The sequence below is a fragment of the Pseudorasbora parva genome, chromosome 1, assembly GCF_024679245.1.
Source record: "Pseudorasbora parva isolate DD20220531a chromosome 1, ASM2467924v1, whole genome shotgun sequence".
NCBI classification, from domain to species: Eukaryota; Metazoa; Chordata; class Actinopteri; order Cypriniformes; family Gobionidae; genus Pseudorasbora; species Pseudorasbora parva.
In genome coordinates this window covers 9,642,581-9,669,858 of record NC_090172.1, presented here as the reverse complement: position 1 = coordinate 9,669,858, position 27,278 = coordinate 9,642,581, and the positions used below count along the sequence as shown (strand labels likewise).

General features: G+C 40.0%; 1 protein-coding gene and 1 long non-coding RNA gene across 2 annotated transcripts in view; one reads left to right on the top strand and one right to left on the bottom strand.

The window, feature by feature from the left end:
- Window positions 1-7,574: 7,574 nt before the first annotated feature.
- myoz2a (myozenin 2a) overlaps window positions 7,575-27,278 on the top strand; it is a 32,254-nt gene continuing 12,550 nt past the window's right edge. Inside the window, exons 1-2 of the mRNA XM_067448651.1 lie at window positions 7,575-7,707; window positions 10,984-11,070. Of these exons, the coding sequence (XP_067304752.1) occupies window positions 10,989-11,070 (82 nt within the window). The 5' untranslated portion in view covers window positions 7,575-7,707; window positions 10,984-10,988. The remainder of the gene's footprint in view (window positions 7,708-10,983; window positions 11,071-27,278) is intronic.
- LOC137083016 (uncharacterized) lies at window positions 20,117-22,082 on the bottom strand. The gene is made up of 3 exons (XR_010906438.1): window positions 21,996-22,082; window positions 21,478-21,552; window positions 20,117-20,447 (listed from the first exon to the last, which is right to left on the bottom strand). It is a non-coding gene; the product is annotated as an uncharacterized lncRNA (long non-coding RNA).

The following is a 27,278-nucleotide window of genomic DNA, read 5'->3' as shown; positions in this document are numbered from 1 at the left end:
AAATCACCGAGAACCTTTGGTTATAATTACTTTACCCCCATGTTAAACTAATCCAGTCCGAATAGGGCTTTAGATGCATTGCGATGCAGACGAGGATGATTTGGTATCGGTTCAGTAATAGAACATAACCGATTATAATGTATAGCCTATGTGATTTGTCACGGTAATATACAATGGCAGAGGGAGGCGAGATGCCAGGTAGAATAATTCAAAATGCTCCAACAAATACTTTAAAAGCCGACATATCCGGGCACATTTCGGCTTTAATAAACAACCTGGTAAGCATGACATGGAGAACAAACGCGCTTTGAGAGACTGAGAGACTCAGGAGGAGTTTCTTCCCACAGGCCATCAGACTCCTGAACGCTGTCACTTAACAACATGTGACTTCACCTCACTCAGTATTAACAAACTCACATACTGATATTGCACTGCACTTTATTCTTGTGTCCCATGTAACTACTCATTATAATGCTGTTTGCACATTACACTCCTGCACTTCTGTTATCCACGTATTTTTTATAGTCTCCAGTTTACTTATCTCACTTATTTTATTCCACATCTCTTATTTCTTTTACTTGATTTATTCATAATTTTACATATGAATATATATAGCACCTTATCCTATTCCTATTTTATCCTATTCCTATTTTATAATTTATTGTGCTTTTTTTTGTTAATTGTTATTTGCTGTCCATGGAACAGACCTGTTTACACTTCACTGCCGGTTGTATTCTGTATAACTGTGTATGTGACAAATAAAACTCTTGAACTTGAACTTTGTAACTCAAAGCTATGATTTATTAAAACGATTTCATTTACACTTGGGCACATAAATTTATCTCCGCAAAACTGATTAAAGAGCCATATTTCAATATTTCAGAATTTATATTTTCAGATGTTTTGATGTTTGGTATAATAATTGTTTTTGTTTATTAGTTATTGTGGTTTATATTTGTTCTTTATGCGCATGTTCAGCGACATCATTTTTTCTTTGTAGTGCATGTAAACTGGATATTGAGGCGCATGCAATAATTTTGTCATATGCAACAGTGGGAGAACACAAAGCTTTTAATCGTATCGTAATCAATATAGCATAAATTGGCTTACAAGTATAAAAGTTGTTAAAAAGTAAATAAGTTGAGAAGACATGGCTGCACAAGAGGATAACATATGCTGTATTCAAGAAATGTGATTCTTTATTGACTTGGAAGAATAAATCATGATAAAGGAATTATGGATTTGAGTTGTGAATACAAGAAAATAAGATATGCGTCAAAACTTATGGAATAACATATAAATGTAATTCTGTCACTGAAACTCCGTAAACTTTCAGTTCCCTTTATTGAGGGAACTCGCACTGCGTCATCGTAGATGACACATCGGGGAACGCCCTCGACGTGACGCTGCTGAGTTCATATCAAAAAAGTCCAATCTTGATTGGTTTTGCGTGATGACGTAACGAGTGACGGCATACCCGGAGGTATAAAGGGACGCCGGAACAAGCAAATGCAGCTTCCTGCTTTCAGCGGTCGCGCTCTGTGTTCTGTCCTTCTATTTGGTGTTGTTTGTCCCGTAGGGCTTTCATTATCATTAGAGAATGGCGAGCGAGCAATTCAGACGGTGTGTGCCTCCCTGTCCGCGTTTTATTTCGGGCACGGACACACACCAGCTCTGTGTGCAGTGTCTCGGCGTGCAGCACGCCCGGGCCGCTCTCGAGGGAGCGGCTTGCGGCGAGTGTGATAAGCTGTCGCTGAGAGTACTGCGCTCGCGGCTGGCGGTCTTTGACGAGGCCGGCCAGCCTCGCGAGCCTCGCGGATCTGGGCCCGCTGTTGCCGAGGCAGAGCGGCGCCGCAGATCGTGGGGCTCGCAGATGGATCTGTCAGCTGGATTAGGGAATGTTGAGGCATCTCTCTCTTCCTCTGACGATTCAGAGGATCTTCCGCCACGTGTGGAAGCCCGCGCTGCGGCTTCTTCCCACGAGGCGGAGGATCAGGTGCTCATGCTGTCCGATTCTGAGGGGTCGTTGACGATGAGCACCGAAGCAGGCGTAGTGGGGCAGTCGCAGGCTATGGAGGAGCTCATGGAGGTTTTGACTCGCGCTGTGGCCAAGCTTAGTCTAGATTGGCCACAAGAAGAGGTGCACGTCCAGCCGCCAAATAAGCTGGACGAGCGCTTCTTCAAGTGACGAGCCCAGCCTCCACGCCGGGGTCTGCCGTTTTTCAGCGCGTTTTTCAAACCCTTCTCAGCGCGTTTGACTACGCCCCCTGCGCTTGACTTCGCTAATGTGCTGGGGGCGTCTGAGAAGGAATATGTTGCGCTGCCAAGGGTTGAAGAGGCGCTCGCGGGCCACCTCTCACCCGAGACAGCAGCTTCATTGAAGACCCCGGCATTGCCCTTGAAACCATGCCGAGAGACATCAAAGCTGGTGGGAAGGGCATATAGTGCGGCTGGTCGCGCTGGTGGGTACCTGCACACTCTCGCGGTTCTGCAGGCCTACCAAGCAGACTTGTTGAAGGAGCTCGATGAGGGCGAGGGTCCTTCTCCGGAGGATGTGACTGAGCTGAGGAAGGCAGCGGATTTGTCTCTCCGCGTCACCAAAGAGGCGGCCCGTGCTATCGGCCGCTCCATGGCGGGTTTTGATGTGCGCGCAGAGGCATCTCTGGCTTAACCTGTCGGGGATCAGGGAGAGAGACAGACACTTTCTCCTTGATTCCCCGATTTCGCCTTCTGGCCTTTTCGGCGGCGCTGTGAGCACCGTCGTCGAGAGGTTTCAGGAGGTGAAAAAGCAGGCTGCCGCATTCAGCCAGTTCATCCCTCGCCGCTGGGGCTCCTCCAGCAGGGCTGCCTCGAGTGGGCAGTCTCAGCCAGCACAGGGCTCCTCGCACCGTGAGGTGCAGAAGCAGAGCGTCGCTTCTCGTGCCCCTCCTGAGGGAGCCTGGCAGAAGAAGTGGCGCTCTCGCGGGAAGTCTTCGAAGCCGAAGACCGACCTGAGGGAGGTTATTCAGGCTAAGAAGGCTTCCAAGCGGTCCTAGCTGCGGCAGGGCCGCTGAGAGCTGTCCCCCACGGGGCGGAGCGACCAAGGTCGTTCTCCCCCCGGAGCTCTCGGGAAATCGATGTTGTGCTCCCACAGTCAAAAGGGCTCCGGGCCACGTCATTTCCCCACGTTCGCGCGCGGCTCTGGCCAGCACATATAAAATCTGCGGCAGAGCAGCGAATGCGTTCGCACACCGAAAATCTACCTCGACTAGTCCCTGCCGGTTATCCGCTTCAGGGGGTCGAAGGAGAGGTTCGGTCGATACCCCAGACCAGCCTCGAGAGGCTGGTGCCCTTATCAGAATATCTTGGCGCATGGTCATGCCTTCCGAATATCTCTGTGTGGGCCCTGCGCACTGTAGAACGGGGCTACAGACTGCAGTTCAGAGTTCCCCCCCCAAAATTTGGGGGGATAGTCTGGACGGTGGTCGGTGCCGAGCAGGTGGGGGTAATGGGGCAGGAAGTACACTCTCTGCTGGTAAAAGGGGCGATAGAAAGGGTCTCCCCGCCAGAGAGGGAGGTCGGGTTCTACAGCCGGTACTTCATAGTCCCCAAGAAGGATGGGGGGTTGCATCCAATTTTAGATCTCAGGCTTCTGAATCGGTCTCTGAGGAGATACAGGTTCAGGATGCTAACTATTCCTGTTATCGTGAGTCAGATCCAGTTCGAGGACTGGTTCGTCACGATAGATCTAAAGGACGCTTACTTCCATATATCCATCCTTCCCAGTCACAGGAAGTTCGAGGCAGGGGCTGAGGCCCGGGGAGTGGCGTCTCCATCCAGAGGTGGTGGAGGCCATATGCGAGAGGTTTGGCCAAATGGAAGTGGATTTGTTTGCGTCTCAAGAGACGACCCACTGTCCACTTTGGTTCTCCCTCAGGCATCTGGCTTCGTTGGGCCTGGATGCCATGTCACAGGCGTGGCCGAGGCTGCATATGTACGCATTTCCCCCGATTGCTCTGCTCCCGGGAGTTCTGGAGCATGTCCGCCGGGAAGGCATTCGCCTGCTTCTGATAGCACCCCGGTGGCCGACCAGGGTATGGTTCTCCGACATTATGGACCTGCTAGACGACCTTCCATGGCAGATTCCTCTGAGGAGGGATCTGTTGACTCAGGCGGGGGGCTCGATCTTTCACCCCCAGCCAGAGTTATGGAACCTATGGGCCTGACCCCTGAGGGGGCAGAGCTCATAGAGGAAGGTCTGTCAGCAGGTGTCGTGGAGACTATACTCAGCTCCAGGGCTCCTTCCACCAGGAGGCTGTACAACTTGAAGTGGAGAGTGTTTTCCATGTGGTGTAGAGACCGTGAAGTAGACCCAGTTAACTGCGCTGTGGCTTCAGTACTGGAGTTTCTGCAAGATCGGTTTTCCGCCGGGCTTACCCCGTCCACACTTTTTTTTTTTGAGACCTGTGGCTCATTCCAGGATCCCTGCGTGGGATCTGGCAGTGGTGCTCGAAGGGTTGGTTGAGGCCCCCTTCGAACCGCTGGAGTTGGCTGAGGCCAAGAACCTTACGCTTAAGGTAGCTTTTCTCTTAGCCATCATCTCTCTGAGGAGAGTGGGGGACATTCAGGCATTGGCAGTCACACCCAATTGCTTGGAGTTTGCCCCAGGCGGAGTGAAAGCTATCTTGCGGCCGATCCCGGGATACATTCCCAAGGTACCGTCTAATGCGGTACGGTCGGTGGTTCTCCAGGCTTTTCATCCCCCGCCTCATGTGACGGCAGATGAGGGCAGGCTTCACCTCCTCTGCCCGGTGCGGGCATTGAGGATTTATTTGGAGAGGTCTACCCAGTGGAGGAAGTCAGATCAGTTGTTAGTGTGCTTTGGTCCACCTAGGAAAGGGCTGCCTGCGGCAAAACAGACGATTAGTAACTGGATTGTCCAGGCAATAGCCACGGCCTATCAGGTACGCAACTTGCCTTCACCGATAGCCATGAGGGCTCATTCTACCAGGGGCATGGCCTCCTCGGTAGCCCTCCTTTCCGGAGCTTCTCTATAATAGATATTATAGTCTGCACCTCCCGGCGACGCCAGGCGCTAGGGTGCTCGCCCCCTGATTATGCACTCCGGTTCATATCATGGGGCCCAAGATAGGCGAGGACTAGTGGGTACTCATTCCCCGATGTGTCATCTACGATGACGCAGTGCGAGTTCCCTCGATAAAGGGAACGTCTCGGATTATGAATATAACCCATGTTCCCTGAGAGGGAACGAGACACTGCGTCTCGTAGCCCCGCCTATCTACAGAGCGTCCCGCTTCATAGCAGTAAGCTGCGTTTGCTTGTGCCGGCGTCCCTTTATACCTCCGGGTATGCCGTCACTCGTTACGTCATCACGCAACACCAATCAAGATTGGACTTTTTTGATATGAACTCAGCAGCGTCACGCCGAGGGCGTTCCCCGATGTGTCATCTACGATGACGCAGTGTCTCGTTCCCACTCAGGGAACATGGGTTATATTCATAACCCGAGATGTTTTTTCCCCTCTCCCGGTGCTCATCTCCTGCCTTACTGACAAAATTGTATACATGAGGATGCAGAGAACCGTCAATGCATCGTGATATCAAACTGAACCGAATCAATGACATCATAATCATAATCAAACCGTACCGTACTGTAAGACCAGTGTAGGTTCACACCCCTACTGGCTGTCGCCATGGTGGCATCGGGACTTTTAACAACATGGCTCCTGTCTCCGTCAATGGCATTGGGGAGCACAGTTCTGGCTGTGGCCTGAGCACCTGCTATCATGCCCCTACTCAAGGCTCCCCCCTAGCTTTCCCCATCTTTAGCACTGCCCTGGATCCTTCAGTTTTGTCTCCTCCCAGTCAGCCATCCTCCTCCAGAAATTTCCCCAGTATCCTCTGCCGGTTCGCCTACCCTTTGCCAGCCCTTCCCCATGCCTTAGTCATCTCCTGTCTCGTTCCCTGCACCTAAGCCACCTCCAAAGTTACCTTGATTGCTGCCTCACTTTTTCTATTAGAGGGCATTCTGTCTCGGATATTTGGTTCTGTCCATCCTTACTTCCAACATTTCTAAAGAATGCTTTCAGCACCTTGCCACGTAGAATTAAGGCAGTTCTGAAGGTGAAAGGGGGTCACAGTATTAGTATGGTGTTCCTTATGGTATTAGGAACACCATACTAATACTGTGACCCCTTTTCGCCTTCAGAACTGCCTTAATTCTACGTGGCATTGATTCAACAAGGTGCTGAAAGTATTCTTTAGAAATGTCGGCCCATATTGAAAGGATAGCATCTTGCAGTTGATGGAGATTTGTGGGATGCACATCCAGGGCACGAAGCTCCCGTTCCACCACATCCCAAAGATGCTCTATTGGGTTGAGATCTGGTGAATGTGGGTGCCATTTTAGTACAGTGAACTCATTGTTATGCTCAGGTAGGCCATGGCATTTAAACAATGCCCAATTGGCACTAAGGGGCCTAAAGTGTGCCAAGAAAACATCCCCCACACCATTACACCACCACCACCAGCCTGCACAGTGGTAACAAGGCATGATGGATCCATGTTCTCATTCTGTTTACGCCAAATTCTGACTCTACCATCTGAATGTCTCAACAGAAATCGAGATTCATCAGACCAGGCAACTTTTTCCAGTCTTCAACTGTCCAATTTTGGTGAGCTTGTGCAGATTGTAGACTCCTTTTCATATTTGTAGTGGAGATGAGTGGTGGGGTCTTCTGCTGTTGTAGCCCCTCCGCCTCAAGGTTGTGCGTGCTGTGGCTTCACAAATGGGTACATACCTCAGTTGTAACAAATGGTTATTTCAGTCAAAGTTGCTCTTCTATCAGCTTGAATCAGTCGGCCCATTCTCCTCTGACCTCTAGCATCAGAGGAGGCATTTTTGCCAACAGGACTGCCGCATACTGGATGTTTTTCCCTTTTCACACCATTCTTTGTAAACCCTAGAAATGGTTGTGTGTAAAAATCCCAGTAACAACCATGCCACACTCAAAATTGCTTAAATCACCTTTCTTTCCCATTCTGACATTAAGTTTGGAGTTCAGGAGATTGTCTTGACCAGGACCACACTCCTAAATACATTGAAGCAACTGCCATGTGATTGGTTGATTAGATAATTGCATTAATGAGAAATTGAACAGGTGTTCCTAATAATCCTTTAGGTGAGTATATATATATATATATATATATATATATATATATATATATATATATATATATATATATATATATATATATTATATTTTATATAATATATTTTATCCATGCTACGGTTATAGGTTTTTTTTTAATCTTCAAATCATAATATACTTATTCATAGAAACTAGGCCATTGGCCATGTTAACCAAAACTTGATTGACCAAACTGAAACTCAAGAATGACCCCCTGATGAATGAACTGTACAAATACAGTGAAGTCATAACCTGAGCAGACACCTGCTCTGTCCATTACACTCAAAAGTGTTAACGTATGTCTGTTTGTGTGTGATCAGCTCTATTTATAACGCATGCTAGTTAAAACAGACAGACTTAACAGCTGGCCCACCCTCTCACACTCCTCACCCCTGTAGTCCGCTCGACCAGAGCCCCTCAGTCCTGGTCAGAGAGGGAACAAGCCCAGGTTGCACTGATCCAGACCGACCCCACTTACCTCTCTTAAAGGATACTGACACAACCTGACACATTGCAGGTAAGGAGCCCCTGCCTTAGGTGCTTATGCAGCAGGGATGTGTGGGTTGTGTGTACAGAGTGTTCAAATGTTCTGTCAACTTTTCTGACTGCCATCATCTACATTTTATAATATACAATAATGTCTCAAAACAGTATGGTATCACATATCGATGTAATTTGTGTATTTAGCAAATTAAATTTATTGTACGAGTATTGAGAATGTATTGAGTACGATCTAAAATACCTTATGGTATTTTGTTAATATATATATATATAGATAATATATAATATATGTTACGAGAGTGCAAACTTTCTGGTATGTACAGTAATTAGATGTTATTTACAATTAAGTTAAAATGTACTATAGTTTAAATTTATGTTAAATGATTTCACTTCTGTGGAATTCTACTCTCTTTATAATATGATTAAAGTATACTGCTGAATGTACTGCATGTATGGTAAAGTAAAATATACTGTAATGTCATTCCTATTTAAATTTTTATGTCATGTATTGAAATAAATTTGCAATTACACATTTGAATTGAAGCAATTGCCATTTAGACTATATTAACTTGTGATATCAATGTAGTAACATGTAATATCAAATAACACACCACAGTCCAAATAATAATCAAGTACTTGACATGTGCTTTAGTATGATAAGCCCTATTTGGACAGGATTAGTTTTACAAGAGTAGATGGAGTAATGTAATTTTACCACAGGACATCTTTAATATGAATGGCCAATTCGCTCGGGATAAAAAAAACCCAATAAAAACTACCAGAAGTGGGAGGGGTAACTCAATTTATGCACCTTCGCCACCTCCCTGTCATGTGAGTAGTACGTTGCTTCCTAATATCATGTATATTACCACTAGAGAAAAAAAAGGGGGGAAAAGAAAACAGTTAAGTCTGGTCAATTCAATTATTTCAATTCTGATTAGATTCTGGTGGTAAAAGGCACTTACCTTAAGGTACAAGAAGTATTCAGCATTGTCTTCTCTTCCGTGTTTGTTTTCAAACCTCAAATAAAGATTCAAACGGTCATGAATCAGCAATAAAGAAGAAACTTTATTTGAGGTTTGAAAGCAAACCAGGAAGAGAATAGCCTGACAAGCCAGACCCACATCAAGATGTTTGGTCTGGAGACTCACCATAGACAGGGCTCAATCCGAGGGGCGGGATAAACGGTTGTCTTTCAAACTCCCTCAGCACGCGATAGGATAGCGCTACAACCAACCAGAGCAACGAATGTGAAAGAGACAAGGGGGTAATCTAGCGCTCGGAAAGCGTTCCACCCCTAGGGGCTGCCATTGCTAACCAAGCCATCACCTGCTGTTAGCATCCCATTGACTCCCATTCATTTTTGAGTCACTTTGACAGTGAATAACTTTACATCTGAGACGTTTAAAGACTCAATTTGTCCATTGTTTATTTCTAAAGAAACACGACAATGCATAAAAGGCTCCGTTACCTTGTATCTTACACTATCGCCCCGTAGAAGCTGTTTTTGTAAAAATAGGCTAACGATTGCGTCATAACCAACGCGACTCTGTCGCACAGTTGAGAAATTACCGTATAGACAGGGGGAGACGCTCGCAGGCAATCTTTTACTGTCTATGAGACAGTCGGGGGGACGTGGAGACATAAAGTCTGATAAAGTCAAGTTGGAAGAATGGGGAGAAGCCCATAGTGAGCCAAAAGCAACGGGAGAAAATATTTAAACAACGTGATTCAGCTTTCACTTTCCACAACTACTAGAAGACCTACAGCTGTCAGACAGGAGGCTCACGTCACATCTACGTCGTCAAGCTCAGTCTGAGCCTGCGCAGTTCGCTCAGCCATCAGGAAGTGAGTGCTCCTATACTGACATCACTTAACGCTGTAGAAGGCAATGGGATCCCTCCGTTCATTTCTTTTACTGTCTATGGAAAGAGAGCTTGTTGATAGATTAAACATTCACCATATCTGGTCAGCAAAACTTCCCTTTTAAACAATGACTTCAGTGTCGTTCTTTGTTCTTTTCTCAGAGAAAAGCTTAACTCCAAGTCTTCCAGAGTCGGGGTCAAAGCTGATTCGAAAGACCGCCGTTTGCCAGTTTCTGTGTTTACTAGAAGCGCAAACGCAACTCGGCCGTCGTCATTATGGCCCCGCCCACCGACTCTATAATACACTATGTGATTGGCCCGGCAAGAGTTAGGGGAATACAGCTCAGAAGGGTATTGAGAGTTCCTAGACGACACTCGCGGGCAGATTAGATTTGCTGCCGCTAGGGTGCGTCTAGTTTTCTAGGCTAGGAAGAGAAGACAATGCTGAATAAAGTCGTAGTTTTTGTTATTTTTGGACCAAAATGTATTTTTGATGCTTCAAGAGATTCTAATTAACTAACTGATGTCATATATGGACTATGATGATGTTTTTATTCCCTTTCTGGACATGGACAGTATAGTGTGAATACACTTTCATGAAGGAACAGAAAAATCCTCGGACTAAATATAAAATATCTTAAACTGTGTTTCGAAGGTCTTACGGGTGTGGAATGACATTAGGGTGAGTCATTAATGACATCACTTTCATTTTTGGGTGAACTAACCCTTTAACAGTATCATATCCATTGCAATGCCAATCTATTAGAGAGTTGCCATGACAGTACAATTAACTGGACTTTTATGTCATAATTAAATTATCTACAAATACTACAAATGAACCAATGAACCATTATTTAGTATTCTAGTATTATTTTGAAGTACCATGTAAATACCATGGTACATGCATGTTTTAATTTTTTAATTTAAGTCATTTTAAAACTTAAAATAATTTCTTAGTTTTTAATCTAATATTTTCATAGGTAATAATAACAACTCTGTTGAGAATTCACCCGAAGCTTCCTTTAGAGATTATAGTGTTTAGATCTTAAGTAACATGGTTAGTGAATAGCATAGCACGGTAATGGACGTGGACACAAACTAACACTTTCCCATGTTCGACTCACACGGCGTGACATCACACCCTTCGGCTGGGACGTTCCTGTCCAGTCGGGTCTATATCAGGCGTATCGATTCAGTCCCCTGTAGAACTACACGGGGAGTGCTGCCTTTGCTTTGACGTCATGTTTAATTGCTCTGGGTTATTTAAAGGGATGTGCTAGTGTCAGCCTTTCAGCAGGTGAAATAAATGTCACCCACTGGACTACAAATGTGATTATGAGTTTGTTTGTTTGTTGTGGTTGAAAAGGTGTGAGAATGCAAGGGGCAAAATGTTGGAGATTCACATTCCCTAACTTTGTTTTCCACAGACAGCATGTCTCAGCATACTCTGATGTCAACACAGGAGAGGAAAATGCAGGCGGCTGCTATTTGTAGAGAGATCCATGCCACTGACGGTACTAGCATTGATTTATTACTAACCTTTTTGTGTGTGTGTGTGTGTGTGTGTGTGTGTGTGTGTGTGTGTGTGTGTGTGTGTGTGTGTGTGTGTGTGTGTGTGTGTGTGTGTGTGTGTGTGTGTGTGTGTGTGTGTGAGCCTGTTTATGTGGTTTATGAGGACACAAATTTGTATAACTACATGGGTATTACACTGGTATTACACTATAAATGTGGTTTATGAGGACATATCAAATGTCCTCATAATTCAAATGGCCTTAAAAACATACTAAATGATGTTTTTTTGAGAAAGTAAAAATGCAGAATGTTTCCTGTGATGGGTAGGTTTAGAGGCAGGGGCAGTGTAAGGGGATAGAAAATACGGTTTGTACAGTATAAAAACCATTACGCCTATGGAGAGTCCCTGTAAACCACATAGACCAACGCGTGTGTGTGTGTGTGTGTGTGTGTGTGTGTGTGTGTGTGTGTGTATGCACACACCGACACTTTACATTAGGGTCCAATTCTCACTATAAACGAACTATTAATTATGACTTTTGCCTCAATAAACCAACATGTCCTCCAACCAATACGCCTATATAGGTCGTTTGTCTCTTCCTTGATATACGACCCATAGAAGCGTTTACTAAAGTTGTGCTCCTGTCGACAATATTTGAATTAATGAAATATGACACATAGGAGCGTTTTCTAAAGTTGTGCTCCTATTGACAGCAAGACATTTTCATTTTAAAGCATTTTTCCCTTTTATCTGCTCAATATTTCAGGTTTTGGTGTAGCTCAGTTGGTAAAGCATTGCACTATACAACAATATGTGATCATACAATTGTGAGTTCGATCCCAGGGAACACATGTGCTCGTGTAATGTGTATGCACTATAAATCACTGGGTAGGTTTAGGGATGGGGTGGGTGTAGTTTTAAATTAAAATAAATATTTTTGCTAAATGGAAATATGACAAATGGTGGTAAAAAGTCCACACACTGCATTAAAATAAACACGCATTTTGAATGGTAATAACTTCATTTATTTAATTTCATGATGTCAGATGTAACACAACATTATTTTTACGCCAGCTAGAGGGCACATGACTTTAAAACGTAAATAGGTCGTAAATAGGTGCTTGAAAAACGACCTATAGAGTCATATTTTTTTGGAGGACAGTTTGCAATAAACCCCTAATTACTGTTTATTAGTAAGGGTATTAGATTTAGTTACTGGTTAAAGCTACAATACCGGTATGTATTTTTTTGCTGCTAGGGGTCGCTAATCTCTTAACAAAGGCTTTGATTGAAGAGGAAGTGAATAAACATGGATTCATGGAGCTTGTTGTCATACCAATGGATCGATGGATTTATGTTACGGGAAATAATGTTTATGGATGGGTGAATGCATTTGGTTTTTTAAACATGACTGTGGTATGAAGCAGGACGCGATTACTAGACACATCACCGCCACATGCGAGTCCCAGGGATATAAAGAAATCAGGACATTTCATTCTACTGAACTACCCGTAAATGCTGAATTACTACTCATACAGGTCGGTTTAATTGACTAATTAAAATTGTGAGGATACGCTATTACACTATCTAAACTTCATTTGAGTGTGTTGAAAGTTATAATGTTATCCTGTTGTTATAATGTTAACAGTCATGAATCAGCTTATTGAGTCCTGATTTGGATAGCGTGTCAAACTGCCAAACTATTGAAATCACGTGACATTGGGATCCGAATCATGTATCAATACGCTGATTCATGACCGTTTGAATCTTTATTTGAGGTTTGAAAACAAACGTGGAAGAGGAGACAATGCTGAATAAAGTCGTAGTTTTTCGTAGTCTTAGTCATTTTCAATGCTTCAGGAGATTCTAATGAACTAACTGATGTCTCATATGGACTACTTTGATGATGTTTTTATTCCCTTTCTGGACATGGACAGTATAGTGTGCATACACTTGGATCCGCTCTCAGACTAAATATAAAATATCTTAAACTGTGTTCTGAAGATGAACGGAGGTCTTACGGGTGTTGAACAACATTAGGGTGGGTCATTAATGACATCAATTTCATTTCTGGGTGAATTAACCCTTTAATGTCTATATTCTAATAATTAAAAATTAGAAAACTGTGGCATTTTAATTAAGTTAGTTTGGGGTTAATGTAATTGTGCTGACCACCTGTTGCCTAGTTTACATTTTGACTTACAATTCTGGTTATCTAATAGGGTGATCTGCATAAATATCATTATTCTGAAGCAACATTCTTATCAGCTTTAATGTATTCAAATCTTCATATTTATGATATTTCTACCTTTTATTAAGGAAATGTTTTCCCTTATCTTATTAAATAAAGGCTATGTGCAGCTTTTCCTTTGTATTTTTAAATTTGATCAATAAATTAAATTCGAATAAGACACAACAGGGTTGTTACCAATCAGATTAATGAATTTACAGTGAAAAATTACAACTGCATTGAATAATTCTCCAACCGCTGATTCGTTCATGAATGAGGCAGTCGTTTATGAATAAGTCATTCCCTGCATCCCAATTCGCATACTATCCATATTAAATAGTATTTGAAAATAGAATTAGTATGTCCCAAATCGTAGTATGTTGAAAAGAGTATTCCAAAGATACCCGGATGGTTTACTATTTCCGGTCCGAAATCGAAGTGCGGATCGATGTGCACTCTAACGGCTGATATTGCCCACACCAATGCGAGTTGGACAAGGATTCAATTAGAACAAGCGCGGATAAAGGGTGTTTAAAAAAAAAAACTACAATCATGACGGATGTGTGAGTCAGATGGGAAAGTTGAGAGGTTTAGATAAAGGTTTGAGTGATCAATTATCAGTATTTAACCTGATGAAAAGATATTTACTCGGTGCTATCCACGTTACATTTCACCTGCAGCAGCATGGTGAACTTTTGTAATGATACGTTTGGCCTTTAACTTTTAAATGCATCATTATATTTAAACTGCAAACACATGAGGAGAGTCTGCATTTAAGACACACACATGGCTTTGCTATCATCAGACGTTCCCGGAGTCGGAGCGTGAACGGGGCAAATATGCTTGTATCGGGGTTTGTAGATGGGAAGGAAGGAGGCGGGAACCGTCGAACTTTCAACAACTTTATAATAACTAATAAACAAAACGAAAGTAATGCGGGAAGCCCCTCACGGGCGACTGCCCGCACACACATAATAAAACATAAATAAACCATAACATAAAGTCCAGGCCTAGTCCTCTCTCGTCTTCCATGCTCCTCCAATTATACTCCCTTCATTCTGCTGTGAGCCGAGACCGGTGTGGCGATCAGCTGCCGCTCATTATCACTCCACCGGCCCGCTCTCACGGACCCTCACCTCGCTGCTTGCAACAATGCTTTTATTTACGTTACCAAACATTTTTTATAACCGTAGTAAATATAAGTAAAGTTTAACGTTTAAATGCCGGTACAAATTACTACTGTACTGATATAAAAAAGCATACAAATAACGTTACGCATAACGTTATTGATGGCCAACGGACCTTTTCACTGACGTAATGACGTGCACTTGCTAGCCTGTTCCATTTACGTGTTCTCCGAATGCTAAAGAGGAGCCTCGCCTAGCCTCTGAAGGAAGTGACTTGGAAGGATCCGTCCTTCCAAGGAAGCATCCTTGACATTGAGAAACACCTTTTGATTCAACCGATTTATTCAAAACGGCGAATCATTCAATAACACACTGTTGCTGTGAGGCGCATCTGATCGGTTTTGATGTGGAAATATGATCTGATCTTGGAAAATATTTTTGCTGCTGAAATAGAACAAAAGCAGTCAATATTGCATCTAAAATGTAAGTGACTTTATGTTAATTAATTGTTTATGGAACTGGTCGTGATGGTATTCAGGAAAACACACTCTTGGTCGTGTCATGTGATGTTTTTAACTGTATTACATGTTATAACATAAAAACTTCACATTTTGAATTTTTACTGCAGTATGTTACTGAGTTTCTTTGTGCGAGTGTGAGCGGAGCTGATTTGTTTCCATTTCTCCACGAGAGACTGCGTGAGCCTCAACAGCGCCACTTTGTTGTCACGGTCAGTTCATTATACATTATAAATTATTATCCATTAATTATCTGGAAAATCATTAATCTCAAGCCCTGAAACTGATCAGAAAATTTAACGGAACTTTGTAGAAATGTAGTGGAGTAGAAAGTAAAATATTTGCTGTAAAATTTAATGAAGTAAAAGTAAAAAGTATGCACTATTGATTCTACTTAAAGGAGTACTTCAGCGCTGGGAAGATGAATCTGTATTTAAACTGGGTCATCAATGTAGTAGAAATGTGAAATTATTTTTTAATTTGGTGCCTTCTAGACTGAGAAAAGACAAAAAATGTATTTTTGTCTCATGGGGATGAAAGACTACAATTCCCAGAATGCTTCGCTGCCCTGTGAGGCCATTCCCAAAGCCACCAACTTGATTTCAGTGACTGAGTTAGAGAAGACACTACAATTAAAAACTGAACGTGTCTGTTCAATATAATGAGTGAGTCACCGCGCGAGTCTCACAGCACTGAGCACTAACTGCAGGAGTGAAAAAAATGAGCTGATGAGGTCTCGTGATGAGAGCTGAGGTAATCGCGACTCGCGGCATACATTCACAACGCGAGTTCAGTCTGGCACGCGTTTCAGTTCATGCCTTTGCAAGCTTAACTTTCATAGAAATTAATTTGAGAAGTTAGAAGACTTACATTGCTCACCAAAGCTCTGTTTAAATGAGTGCCTGTAGCTGAGCTCTCCCTGCGAGCTGAGTGTAATCTCCCATCCCCCATGCGCAGATTCAAAACATGCGGAAATGGCTCCCTCTGCTGGCTGTAGTCTTTAGCCTTTGGCCAAACGTTCCTCCTATGATGCAAATATCGTCAATTTGCATCATAGGAGGAATTTTTCCAGAAATAAAATGCATAAATCTCTTGTCTCAGGGGGATATGAGGGGGGAAAGCACAATCATTTGAATATACTCCAGGGTTTCTACTGATATAAGGCCATATGCTGATCGCTGAAGTAACCCTTTAAGTAAAGTACAGATATGTGAAAAATGTACTTAAGTTAAGTAACTAAGTATTTGGACTTCGTTACATTCCACCACTGATTACTATCAATGTTGAAAACATATGTGCTAATTAATATTTACTTTTTTCCCATGACTTTTTTATATCTTTTTAAATGTTTTAGCATACTAAAAGTCTTTACATGCACTTGTAATTGTTGCATCCTTGATGAATGAAGAATTTCTTTTAAAAAAAGACTTTCAAGTTAATATAAACCTTGTAATATAAACATACTGTAAACCAAACAAGCTAGAATAATTAATTATAGTACATTTAGACATTAAAACACTGTTAAAATTTGTGTATTCACATTTGTAGTTATTAGATTAACCACACCCTGGACAGCTAAAAATACTAATCCGTAGAGATGTATATCTACCGAGAGCAACTAATCCTTTTGTAGTTCTGTTTGAAATTCTATTTTGGGGAGTGGACAACTGATCGGCTGGTGGCTGACTGCAAGAGATGATGCTTGACAGCTGTAAGAACATACCAGTAGGATATATTTTGATCCTTTGATTTGCTGTAAGAGCTCCCTAAGTGACCTGCATTACAGCCTTCAGTAGGCTAATTACTCGATTTGGGCCTCTGCTAAAGACAGCTGACAACTAAATTGAATTGTTGATCAGTGATCAAGAACACTGCAGCATCACAGTTTAGAACAGTGGAGTCAAACTCCTGGAGGTTGACTATCCTACAGAGTTTAGATCCAACCCTGCTTAAACACTACTGGGAGCAAAGCCACTGGAAGGAAAGCGTGCAACCTTTAGCCAACAAAGCATAACAGCTAAAGCTAATGCTCCAACTGTGCTGGTACACAGGGAAGGAGACAAGACCATGTTTCTTTTTCTTTTTTATGGATATTAGTTGGAGGAGAGGTTTCACTACACGGAATATACAGTTTTTGTGAGGAAATAGCTTATTATTTAATGAATCAACAGCCTGTTTGCTAATCTTCGACATGTTTTACACTTAACAATACTTTCACTGGGGACTATGTAGATTGTACCTTGATAAAAAAAAATATTTTTTAAGAGAAGGCAGAGCAGGGAAGGTCTCATCTACAGCATAATTTAATAATAGGCATTGTGTAATATTGAGTGATTTTTTTATATTGAATATATGTTTTCTTTTTTTGGCTTTCAGGTGTTATCAATTATAATAAGACTTGAATGACTATGACTATGATGCTGATATAATGCATTTGAATGAATAAAGAGAAAATTAATAATGCAATTATGAATATTATATTATATTTGCGTATACTATGGCTTCTAGGTTTTAAAGGGATACTTCACCGCTTTTTCATATTAAACCATTATTCCCTTAACTAAAACGAGTTGATACATACCTCTCTCGTCTGAGTGCGTGCACTTAATCTCTCTGAGGCGCGGTGACGATCTGATAGCATTTAGCTTAGCCCACTAAGCCCAGTTCATTCACTATGGTACCAAACAGAGATCAAGTTAGAAGCGACCAAACACCTCCACGTTTTCCCTATTTAAATACAGTTACACCAATAGTTGAACCATCAAGTATGGTGACACAAAATAAAACATGACGCTTTTCTAAGCGTATTAAAAAGGAGAACTATAAGGTATGGCGGAATAACACTTCTGAGAGTAAAAAGTCCCTGCTGAAACATCCTCCCTCACATCTCCACCTCCCCCCTATTGACAGAAATGAGAGAGGGAGGGGGAGATGTGAGGGAGGATTTTTCATCCGGGACTTTTTACTGCGCCGAGCCGAAGCACTCTCAAAAGTGCTATTCCTCCATACATTATAGTTGTATGGATGCATACATAAATGCTGTAACTAACTGTCATAAAATTCTGAACACTGGCCTCTGATATCACTGCCATTATTTGATAGGACGAGGTGCCTCAAGTGATCCAAGTTAGTTACTACTTTTAAGAGCAACAGACCCTCTCATTTCCTTCTAACGCAATAGCCACATTTCCACCAAAATTACCCGCAGGAATTTGTCCCAGGAACTTTTTTCCCCAGACCTGTTGCTTTCTGCATTTCCATCGTGGTCTAAAATACCATGAATATTAGGCTAATTATTCCAGTGATGAAGGACTGTGTGCAGCTATCCAGTTCCTGCTGGAATTTGTCCTCCAAATACAAGCTTAAAGGTGCCCTAGAATGATTTGAAAGAGTATGTTAAATTGTTCTCTGATATCTACATAGAGGGTATGTGGCTGATTTAAGGGCAAAAATTGTCCAGATACAGTTTTACAGGTCCATTTACAACCCTCCCAGCTGGCATTTTAACATTGAGCCACTGTTGAATCAACGTCAGGTGCCAGTGTTGGATAACCGTTGAATTTTGTTTAGATTTTGCAAATCTAATCAACGTTGAAATGGCAACGTCTTTCCAATGTCATGTTTGTCAACATAGGTGAATTTGCCAACATTGAAACAATATTGATTTTAGTTTAGATTTTGCAAATCTAATCAACGTTCAAATGGCAACGTCTTTCCAATGTCACGTTTCTCAACATAGGTGAATTTGCCAACATTGAAACAATATTGATTTTAGTTTAGATTTTGCAAATCTAATCAACGTTGAAATGGCAACATCATTCCAATGTCACGTTCCTCAACATAGGTGAATTTGCCAACATTGAAACAATATTGATTTTAGTTTAGATTTTGCAAATCTAATCAACGTTGAAATGGCAACATCATTCCAATGTCACGTTCCTCAACATAGGTGAATTTGCCAACATTGAAACAATATTGATTTTAGTTTAGATTTTGCAAATCTAATCAACGTTGAAATGGCAACGTCATTCCAACGTCATGTTTCTCAACATAGGTGAATTTGCCAACATTGATTTAAGTTTAGATTTTGCAAATCCAATCAACGTTGAAATTTCAACGTCACTATAAAGTCCTGCTTTTCAACATAGTTTTTGTTAAACTGTTTTCACTGAAGTATTGATGTGTTCAACAGTAACACCAAACACCTTGAAATGGATACATAAACACTAAGTTTGCAAACACGCACAGTCAGCTTGGAAGAAGCCAATTGGTCAAAGGAAGACCAGGAAGAAGATTAATAAAGACATTTCACTGACGTAGGAAACATGCTTTATTACATAGCTGCAATTGTGCCAACCTTTCACATTGTACACATGTCAAACTTTTACTTTACCCAAAAATTCTGTCATTAAAGGGTTAGTTCACCCAAAAGTGAAATTGAATTCATTAATGACTCACCCCAATGTCATTCCAGACCCGTAAGACCTCCATTCCTCTTCAGAACACAGTTTAAGATATTTTATATTTTAGTCCCAGAGCATTGTGGCGATCCGAATCATTGATTCATGGCTGTTTGAATCTTTATTTGAGGTTTGAAAACAAACGCAGAAGAGAAGCCAATGCTGAATAAAATGGTAGTTTTTGTTATTTTTGGACCAAAATGTATTTTGGATGCTTCAAGAGACTCTAATTAACCCACTGATGTCACATATGGACTACTTTGATGATGTTTTTATTCCCTTTCTAGACATGGACATTATAGTGTGCATACTGCATTATGCTCTGGGACTAAAATATAAAATATCTTAAACTGTGTGTGAAGATGAACGGAGGTCTTACGGGTGTGGAACAACATTAGGGGGAGGAGTTAATGACATCAATTTCATTTTTGGGTGAACTAACCCTTTAAATGACTCGCCTTGTCGCTCCACACCCGTAAGACCTTCGTTCATCTTCGGAACACAGTTTAAGGTATTTCATATTTAGTCCAAGAGCTTTCTGTCCCTTCATTGAAAATGTATGTACGGTATACTGTCACTTTTTATGTTGTTGTTATTTTTGGACCAAAATGTATTTTCATTGCTTTCATTGCAAAAATTCTATCCAACCCACTGATGTCACATATGGACTACTGATGATGTTATTATCTTTCTGGTCCTTCTGGACATGGACAGTATACCGTACATACATTTTCAATGGAGGGACAGAAAGCTCGGAGTAAATACAAAATATCTTAAACTGTGTTCTGAAGATGGAGGTCTTACGGGTCTGGAACGACATTAGGGTGAGGAGTAAATGACAGAATTTTCATTTTTGGGTGAACTAGCTTTTTTTAACCTTTAAAAAAAACGGCCCAAACATTGGGCAACATTAAACACAGCTGGTTAAGTCTTCCTTTCTTGTTACTTCTTTCTGCTACCGCCACCAGTCCTCTCAGGTGCATATTTCAAGTCTTTGGCCATGTATTCGTCTACTTTCATTGGCTTTAAGCTCAAGACCGCATCTGATGAGAAAAACAAAAAAAAACAGATCAGTATTAGCAAACACTACTCTCTCAAATTAAAATATTTAGCAAATATCAACTTTTGTGGCATTGCCAATGATCAAAGTATATAAATTAGTATTGATCAACATGCAAAGTCATTGATAATCATGTGCTTGAGCGAGCAACAAAAGGCAGTTGGTAGTAACCCTTGCTGCAGGTAGAGAAGTTAGTCTAGAGCCCAGAATGGAGTATTTTATTTATATATATATATATATATATATATATATATATATATATATATATATATATATATAAATATATATATATATATATATATATATTATATATATATATATATATATATATATATATATATAAAAGTTGACACATTACTATGTGTAATGTTTTTGAAAGAAGTTTCTTCTGCTCATCAAGCCTGCATTTATTTGATCAAAAATACAGAAAAAAATGTAATATTGTGATCTTATTACAATTTAAATATTTGGTTTTCAATTTATTATATGTTAAATTACAATTTATTTCTGTGAAAAGCTGAATTTTCAGTATCATTCCTTCACCGTCACATGATCCTTCAGCAATCATTCTAATATTCTGATTTATTATGAGTGTTGGAAACAGTTCTGCTGCTTAATATATTTGATGAATAAAAGGTTTAAAAGAACTGCATTTATAAACAAATGAAAATAAAAACATATTTTCAAATAATATAAATCTCCTTTACTATCAATTTAACACAGTGTTTCTCAAACTTTTTCAGCCCAAGGACCACTTTATCTTCCAATTTTTTTCTGAGGACCACCTACAGAATCCCACTCTAACACGCCCCCCAAAACCAACAAAATAGGAAGGATAAGCTAAATTTAAGTTTAATATGCAACTGTTTCAAGTCAAAAACGAATCATTCAAACATAAATGCAATAATTTGATCAGAAATTATTATATACATTTTATATATAAAAAGTCTTCCACATAAACCTGTATTTAAATTTTACAAAAATGTAACAAAAAAAAGTTAAGGGTTAGTTACTTTCAGATTCAAATAGATGGTTGGGTTAGGTATGGGGACAACTTAACGTTAAAGGAGACTTTCAGGTCCAAATCTCTGGAAAAAAGTAGAAAGAAGAATGTGACGTGCTAAAGATGTATAGATATTCTTATGCCTCTCCCTGATTGGGTAACGGTAGTACAAGACAAAAACATTCAAACTGATCTAATATGTATAACGTTAGCTTCATGGAGCGTACACACATACACGCCGGTGGAACGACGGACTAACGGCAGTTCGCGGTTAAACTAGTCTGCCCGTAACGTTACCCTTAACGGCGGTTCGCGGTTAAACTAGTCTGCCCATACGTCTACACACACACAGAACGGCGTTTGACAGTTATCTAGCACTAACTCCGGTTCGCGGTTAAACTACGTTAGTCTGCCCATATAAACACATAATTAATTAACACAATACGTAAATGGACCAGAGTCAGGCACACTCAACATTTATTTAGGAATTTTCTAGTTATAAAATGTGACTTCAAAAACTTTGCTTACCGTCTGAGCTGTTATGCCCAAATTCAGTCGAATCGGTCCAGGTCAGAACCTGCGAGGCTGACGATGACGACACAGACCCACTTCGCGCACGCGCAAGCAGGTGTGGAACCGTCAGAGCCTATTGGCCTTTGTGTGATGGCTTTGTGTGATGGACAGTCGCCGTCCTCCAATCAAGCCATACATCTTGTATTCGTGTGTGTGTGTGTGTGTGTGTGTGTGTGTGTGTGTGTGTGTGTGTGTGTGTGTGTGTGTGTGTGTGTGTGTGTGTGTGTGTGTGTGTGTGGTTGTGTGTGTGTGTGTGTGTGTGTGTGTGTGTGTGTGTGTGTGTGTGTCCGTCCATATGTGTGTCTATATATATATATATATATATATATATATATATATATATATATATATATATATATATGTGTGTGTGTGTGTGTGTGTGTGTGTGTGTATGTTTGTGTGTTATTTTTTTAATTTTAAGCGGTCTGTTAATTTTTTTTCCAGAGCTGTGTAGGATATATATATAGCTCTGGAAGAAAAATTAAGAGACTACTTAATATAAAAATTAACTTAATATATACAACTTAATATATAAAAATTAAAATGCACCAGAATGCAGGAAATCACATCTACAAAATTTAAAATTGTATGGGGGAAATGTATATCCCCAGACCCCCACACAAACACCCCCACATATAATATTTTCACCAGCCGCCACTGCATATAGGCTATTGTTCTTGTATGGAATGACTAACCAAAATGATCAATCGGACTTGCTGTCAAAGTAAGCCATAAGATGTAGAAAGTGCTCAACAAACGTTTAATTCAGAGTTGATATTTCAACGTTGTATCATTATTCTTGTATCAACTCTTTTTCAACAGTTAATTGATCAGCATTGTTTGGACGTTGTTCCAACGTTATTTTTCTACTGATATATTTCAACAACATTTTTAAAAGTCATGGTTGTAAAAATAATGTTGATTTGACGTACAACTCAAAACTTGTTGATATTTCTATGTTGAATTCTTAGTGAGTTAACAACACCAATTCAACTATTTGGTGTTCAACGTTGTTTTGACGTTGAAACAATGTTTTTTCATAAACTGACATTATTTCAACTACATTTAAACGTTTAATGTCAGTTGAATGCCAGCTGGGCTATAAATTGTCCCTAGGATGTAATGCTGTGTTTTTGCCTTATTTGGAAGGGTCATGAATATTAATTTTGAGCTTAGCTTTGATTGGTTAATTTCAACAGCTCACAGCAGTTTAGCTTTCAGCTCGGGAGTCCTGACCTTCCTGACAGAACAGACTAAATGACACACTTTAAGCAAAACATCTCAAATGGAGACGGGGATATTGCAGCTTACTTGCTTATTGGCGTTTTCATCCCGCGCACGAGAAAGAGCCGGAAAGAGCTCGCGTTCGTGCGGATGCCAGATTTCAGTAATTAAATCCCCCCCAAACAGATATTTTCTGTGAAAAAAACCCATATGATATCCAGTGTTATACCTAAACATGTTCAATCTGGCAACCATATGCACGCGAGCTCTCTCTCAGCCGCCGGTGTTACGAGATTTTTAAACTGAGAATTTTAGTTCACACACATTTGTTACTCAGCATGTTTAATGGATTATCTCAAAAAAGGTAAATAATTTCGGCGCGAGTTTATGGCTAAACTATTTATTGTTTCAGAGCAGTTTATTATTATTATTTGCATGTTTTGTGTAATTGTCCTATGCTACAATTGTCCCTGATGAATGCAGTCATTGTAATGTTAGGAGAAGCAAACTTCAAGCAGCCTAGTCGAATACATTTAGCTATTCATTTCGTTGTTATTTTCCTTTGTGCTTTTGAGATAGTGTCTTTTATCAGTTTATGAACTGTCCGTAACAACTGAAATAAACCTGTTATTTTTTATCTGTGGACATTATATTGTTTGTAACATATAATAGCCTACTGATGATGTGTTAACTTTCCCTTTTCATGAGCCAAACAATTGAACATTCTCCATGTTCTCTGATTGTGAACTTTCTGCTGTGTGGTTGTACAAGTCACAGTGCTGAAAAATGTTGCTGATTTGTTTTTTTGTTTTTGTTTTTCATGTTTCCAATAAAAAAAATGTATGACTAAAATAATTTAAAATTATTAAATTAATTGTTTTACAAACAAATATACATTTACAAATAAAAATTATGACACGGTTTAAGGTTCCACTTACACAGTGAAACCAAATATTCCAGAACACGTATTAAACCGATTTCCAATAGAAGAACAGATAAATAATATTCTTATGAACAAATTATCCTTTTATTTATTGTTATGCACTTCTGTTACCTTCCCTTATAAAGCTTTAAAACTGTTATCCCTCTGCCTAATAAACATTTTGCAACCTATACTGATATTACTCTCTGTCATCTGCTCTTTCTTTGACCATGTGTTGCACTGCCTGGATGATACATGTTGATGATCATTTATATCTGATCTATTTTGATGCACAACAAACACTAATTTATCAGTCATAAAGTCATAAAGGCTGGGTTTCACAGACATGGTTTAGATTAACTAGCATTAGGCCTAGTTAAATTAGGAGGACATTTAGCTTTAACATTAAACATGCCTTAGAAAAAAACATTAATGGGTGCATCTTGAGACAAAACAATGGAACTGACATTTAAGATATGCTTTCAGTTAAAACAGCTAGAGTTTTCTGTGAAACCGGAGGTGATTCATAAACATGTAGGTTCTTAATTGGGCTTCATAGAAGGACTTTTGACTTTAAATCTTGAAAAATTAAACATCTTTAAACTATTGTTTAACTATGTTAAAACATTTATGACATTCTGTCATCTTGACTTTTTCAATCACTCTTAAGATTTCCAAGACAAAAGTTTGGAATCACTATGATTTAAATGTTAACTTTTATTCAGCATGAATGGATTCTATTGGTAAACAAACAACAACAAAAAGACCGTAAAGACAAAATGCTACAAATAATTTATATTTCAAATAAATGCTGCTCTACTAAACTATCTTTTCATGAAGAATCTGGAAAACAGCACAGCCATTTTCAACTGTGATACATGTTTCTTGAGCAGAAAATCCCTATTAGAATGATTTCTGAAGGGTCATGACTCATGTGACACTGAAGACTGGAGCTCTGTTATCACAAGATAAAAAATAAAATAAATATAGGGAATACATTTGGTAAAAAATACATTTTTTAATCAGATAAATACAGCCTTGGTGAACATAAAAAAGAAAGACCTTTGAACAGTATTATTAGCCTAAAGAAAAACAGGCAGACTTTTCTCATGACACTTTTAATTCAAATTGTACTTCTGTAGACCTATTAAAGCAACACATTCATGCTTGTGGTTTTAAGTTATTTGATAAATAAAAATGAACAAGAATTTAAGAACAAATCACACCAGGATAGATTAACTTTTTAGTCCACATATACAAATACAGGTTTATGAACAAATTATGACAATTATTTAAATACTGTTTTAAAGCATCATGGTACAAAGAAAGGAAAATCACAACGAAATGAAATCAGTAGGCGACTAGTTGAAGTTTGCTTAATGCCTGCAATCTTTCAGTAGGCCTACCACTGCACAAAACTTGCAAACTAATAAATATTTTGTAAACGCAATAAACAAATGAAGTTTAGGCATAAATTCGAGCGACATTGAAACGATTTACCTTTTTTTGAAACAATATATCTGCTGAGATACAAGGAGGAGCTAACTTAAATTCTCAGTTTCACGCGCATGTCCGGAAAACTCATGAATATTCATGTAAGCTCTGCCCACTGAAACCGAAAATCTCAGAAACCAAAAATCTTGTAACACCGGTGAACTGAAAATACCAATAAACAAGTAAGCTGCATTTCAGCAATCTCCATTTGAGATGTTCTGCTTGAAGTGTGTCATTCAACCTACATTTTAGACTTGTCTTTTTTCATCAACGATATTGCATGTTTATATAACGTTAGTCACAACAATTAGGCTAACGTTACGCAGTGACTGATGTAGTGTGATATAGCCTAATCTGAAATACAAATAGGCAAAAACATAGGAAAACCATACTTCAGTTCTCAAAAATATAAATATATAACTTATATTTTTACAAAATGAATAGCCTTGTCAAATGACTGTCGTTTTAAATTATATGGTGGAAAAGGTGACGTTTGCTAGAAGGATCGAGTGAACGATCTAAGCAAAGTATCTACGGTTGTATTTTGTAATCCAAAATAATATTACACTTTGTCATTAGACACACTATTTAGTTTGGTATGGTACTTGGTGTTTCCTATTGTTACTGTACTAGCATCTTGCTTTATCTAGACAATGCTGTCTCTCTAAGAAACTCTAGAAATTTAATCAGAAATTGTTTAAACAGTCAATAAGTGGATAAATCGCTACTTACTGCTTGCAGGAATATAGTTGCCACTTTCTTCAGTTTAAGACGCTGAGCAAAGCTTGCTTGAAATGGGCCGAACAAACGAACGATCTTGAATTAAATTGTTGTGGTATCAGATTTAAACATCAACCATGACTGTTGACATTTTTTATCTGTGAGAAGGGTAGACAAGTTTCCTAAACAGCCTGGAACATTAAGTGTGTGCATGCGAGCAGCTTGTTCTAATGATTCGCTCCATTTCCTGACAATGAACATGTTTGGACAGATGCAAATGTTGGGGGCGTGCATATAAATGATCCCCAATGCTTGCGTCACGGTTGGGTTTATGTTGAGAAGCACTTTTTTCCCCCTTGTTTTATGGATTCACGAGATTTACATAAGAAGTAGGAGGCAATAATGTTTGAGACTCACAGTATGTGATGTCTATGAACTGAACTCTTATTTTTTTACCATGGCAAGGTTAATTCAATTTTTCATTCTAGGGCACCTTTAATAAAGCCTGAACCTCGTCGTAGGTTCATCTGTCATTGTTGATTCGGATTGCGAACAATTCTTACTGCATGCGCCGCAGCAGACTTTTAAAAATGGTGGTTGATGCTACGTGGAGTCAACCAATCAAAATGTTGCATGAACTCAACCAATCTGCATGTTCAGCACCCAAATCCCTACCCTGAAAGTTCCTGAACTTAAAAAAAAAGTAATACCTTGAGAGCAGGGACTTTCTGAGGTGAATTTTTTTTACATGAAACTTCCTTTAGACCCTGGTTTAGTTTTCTCCAGGAATTGGGGGTATGTTTGCACGACAGCGAAGCACTAAAAACGGATATGTTTTTTCTTTGTGATTTTCATGTACAGACGACAAGGTTGTCAAA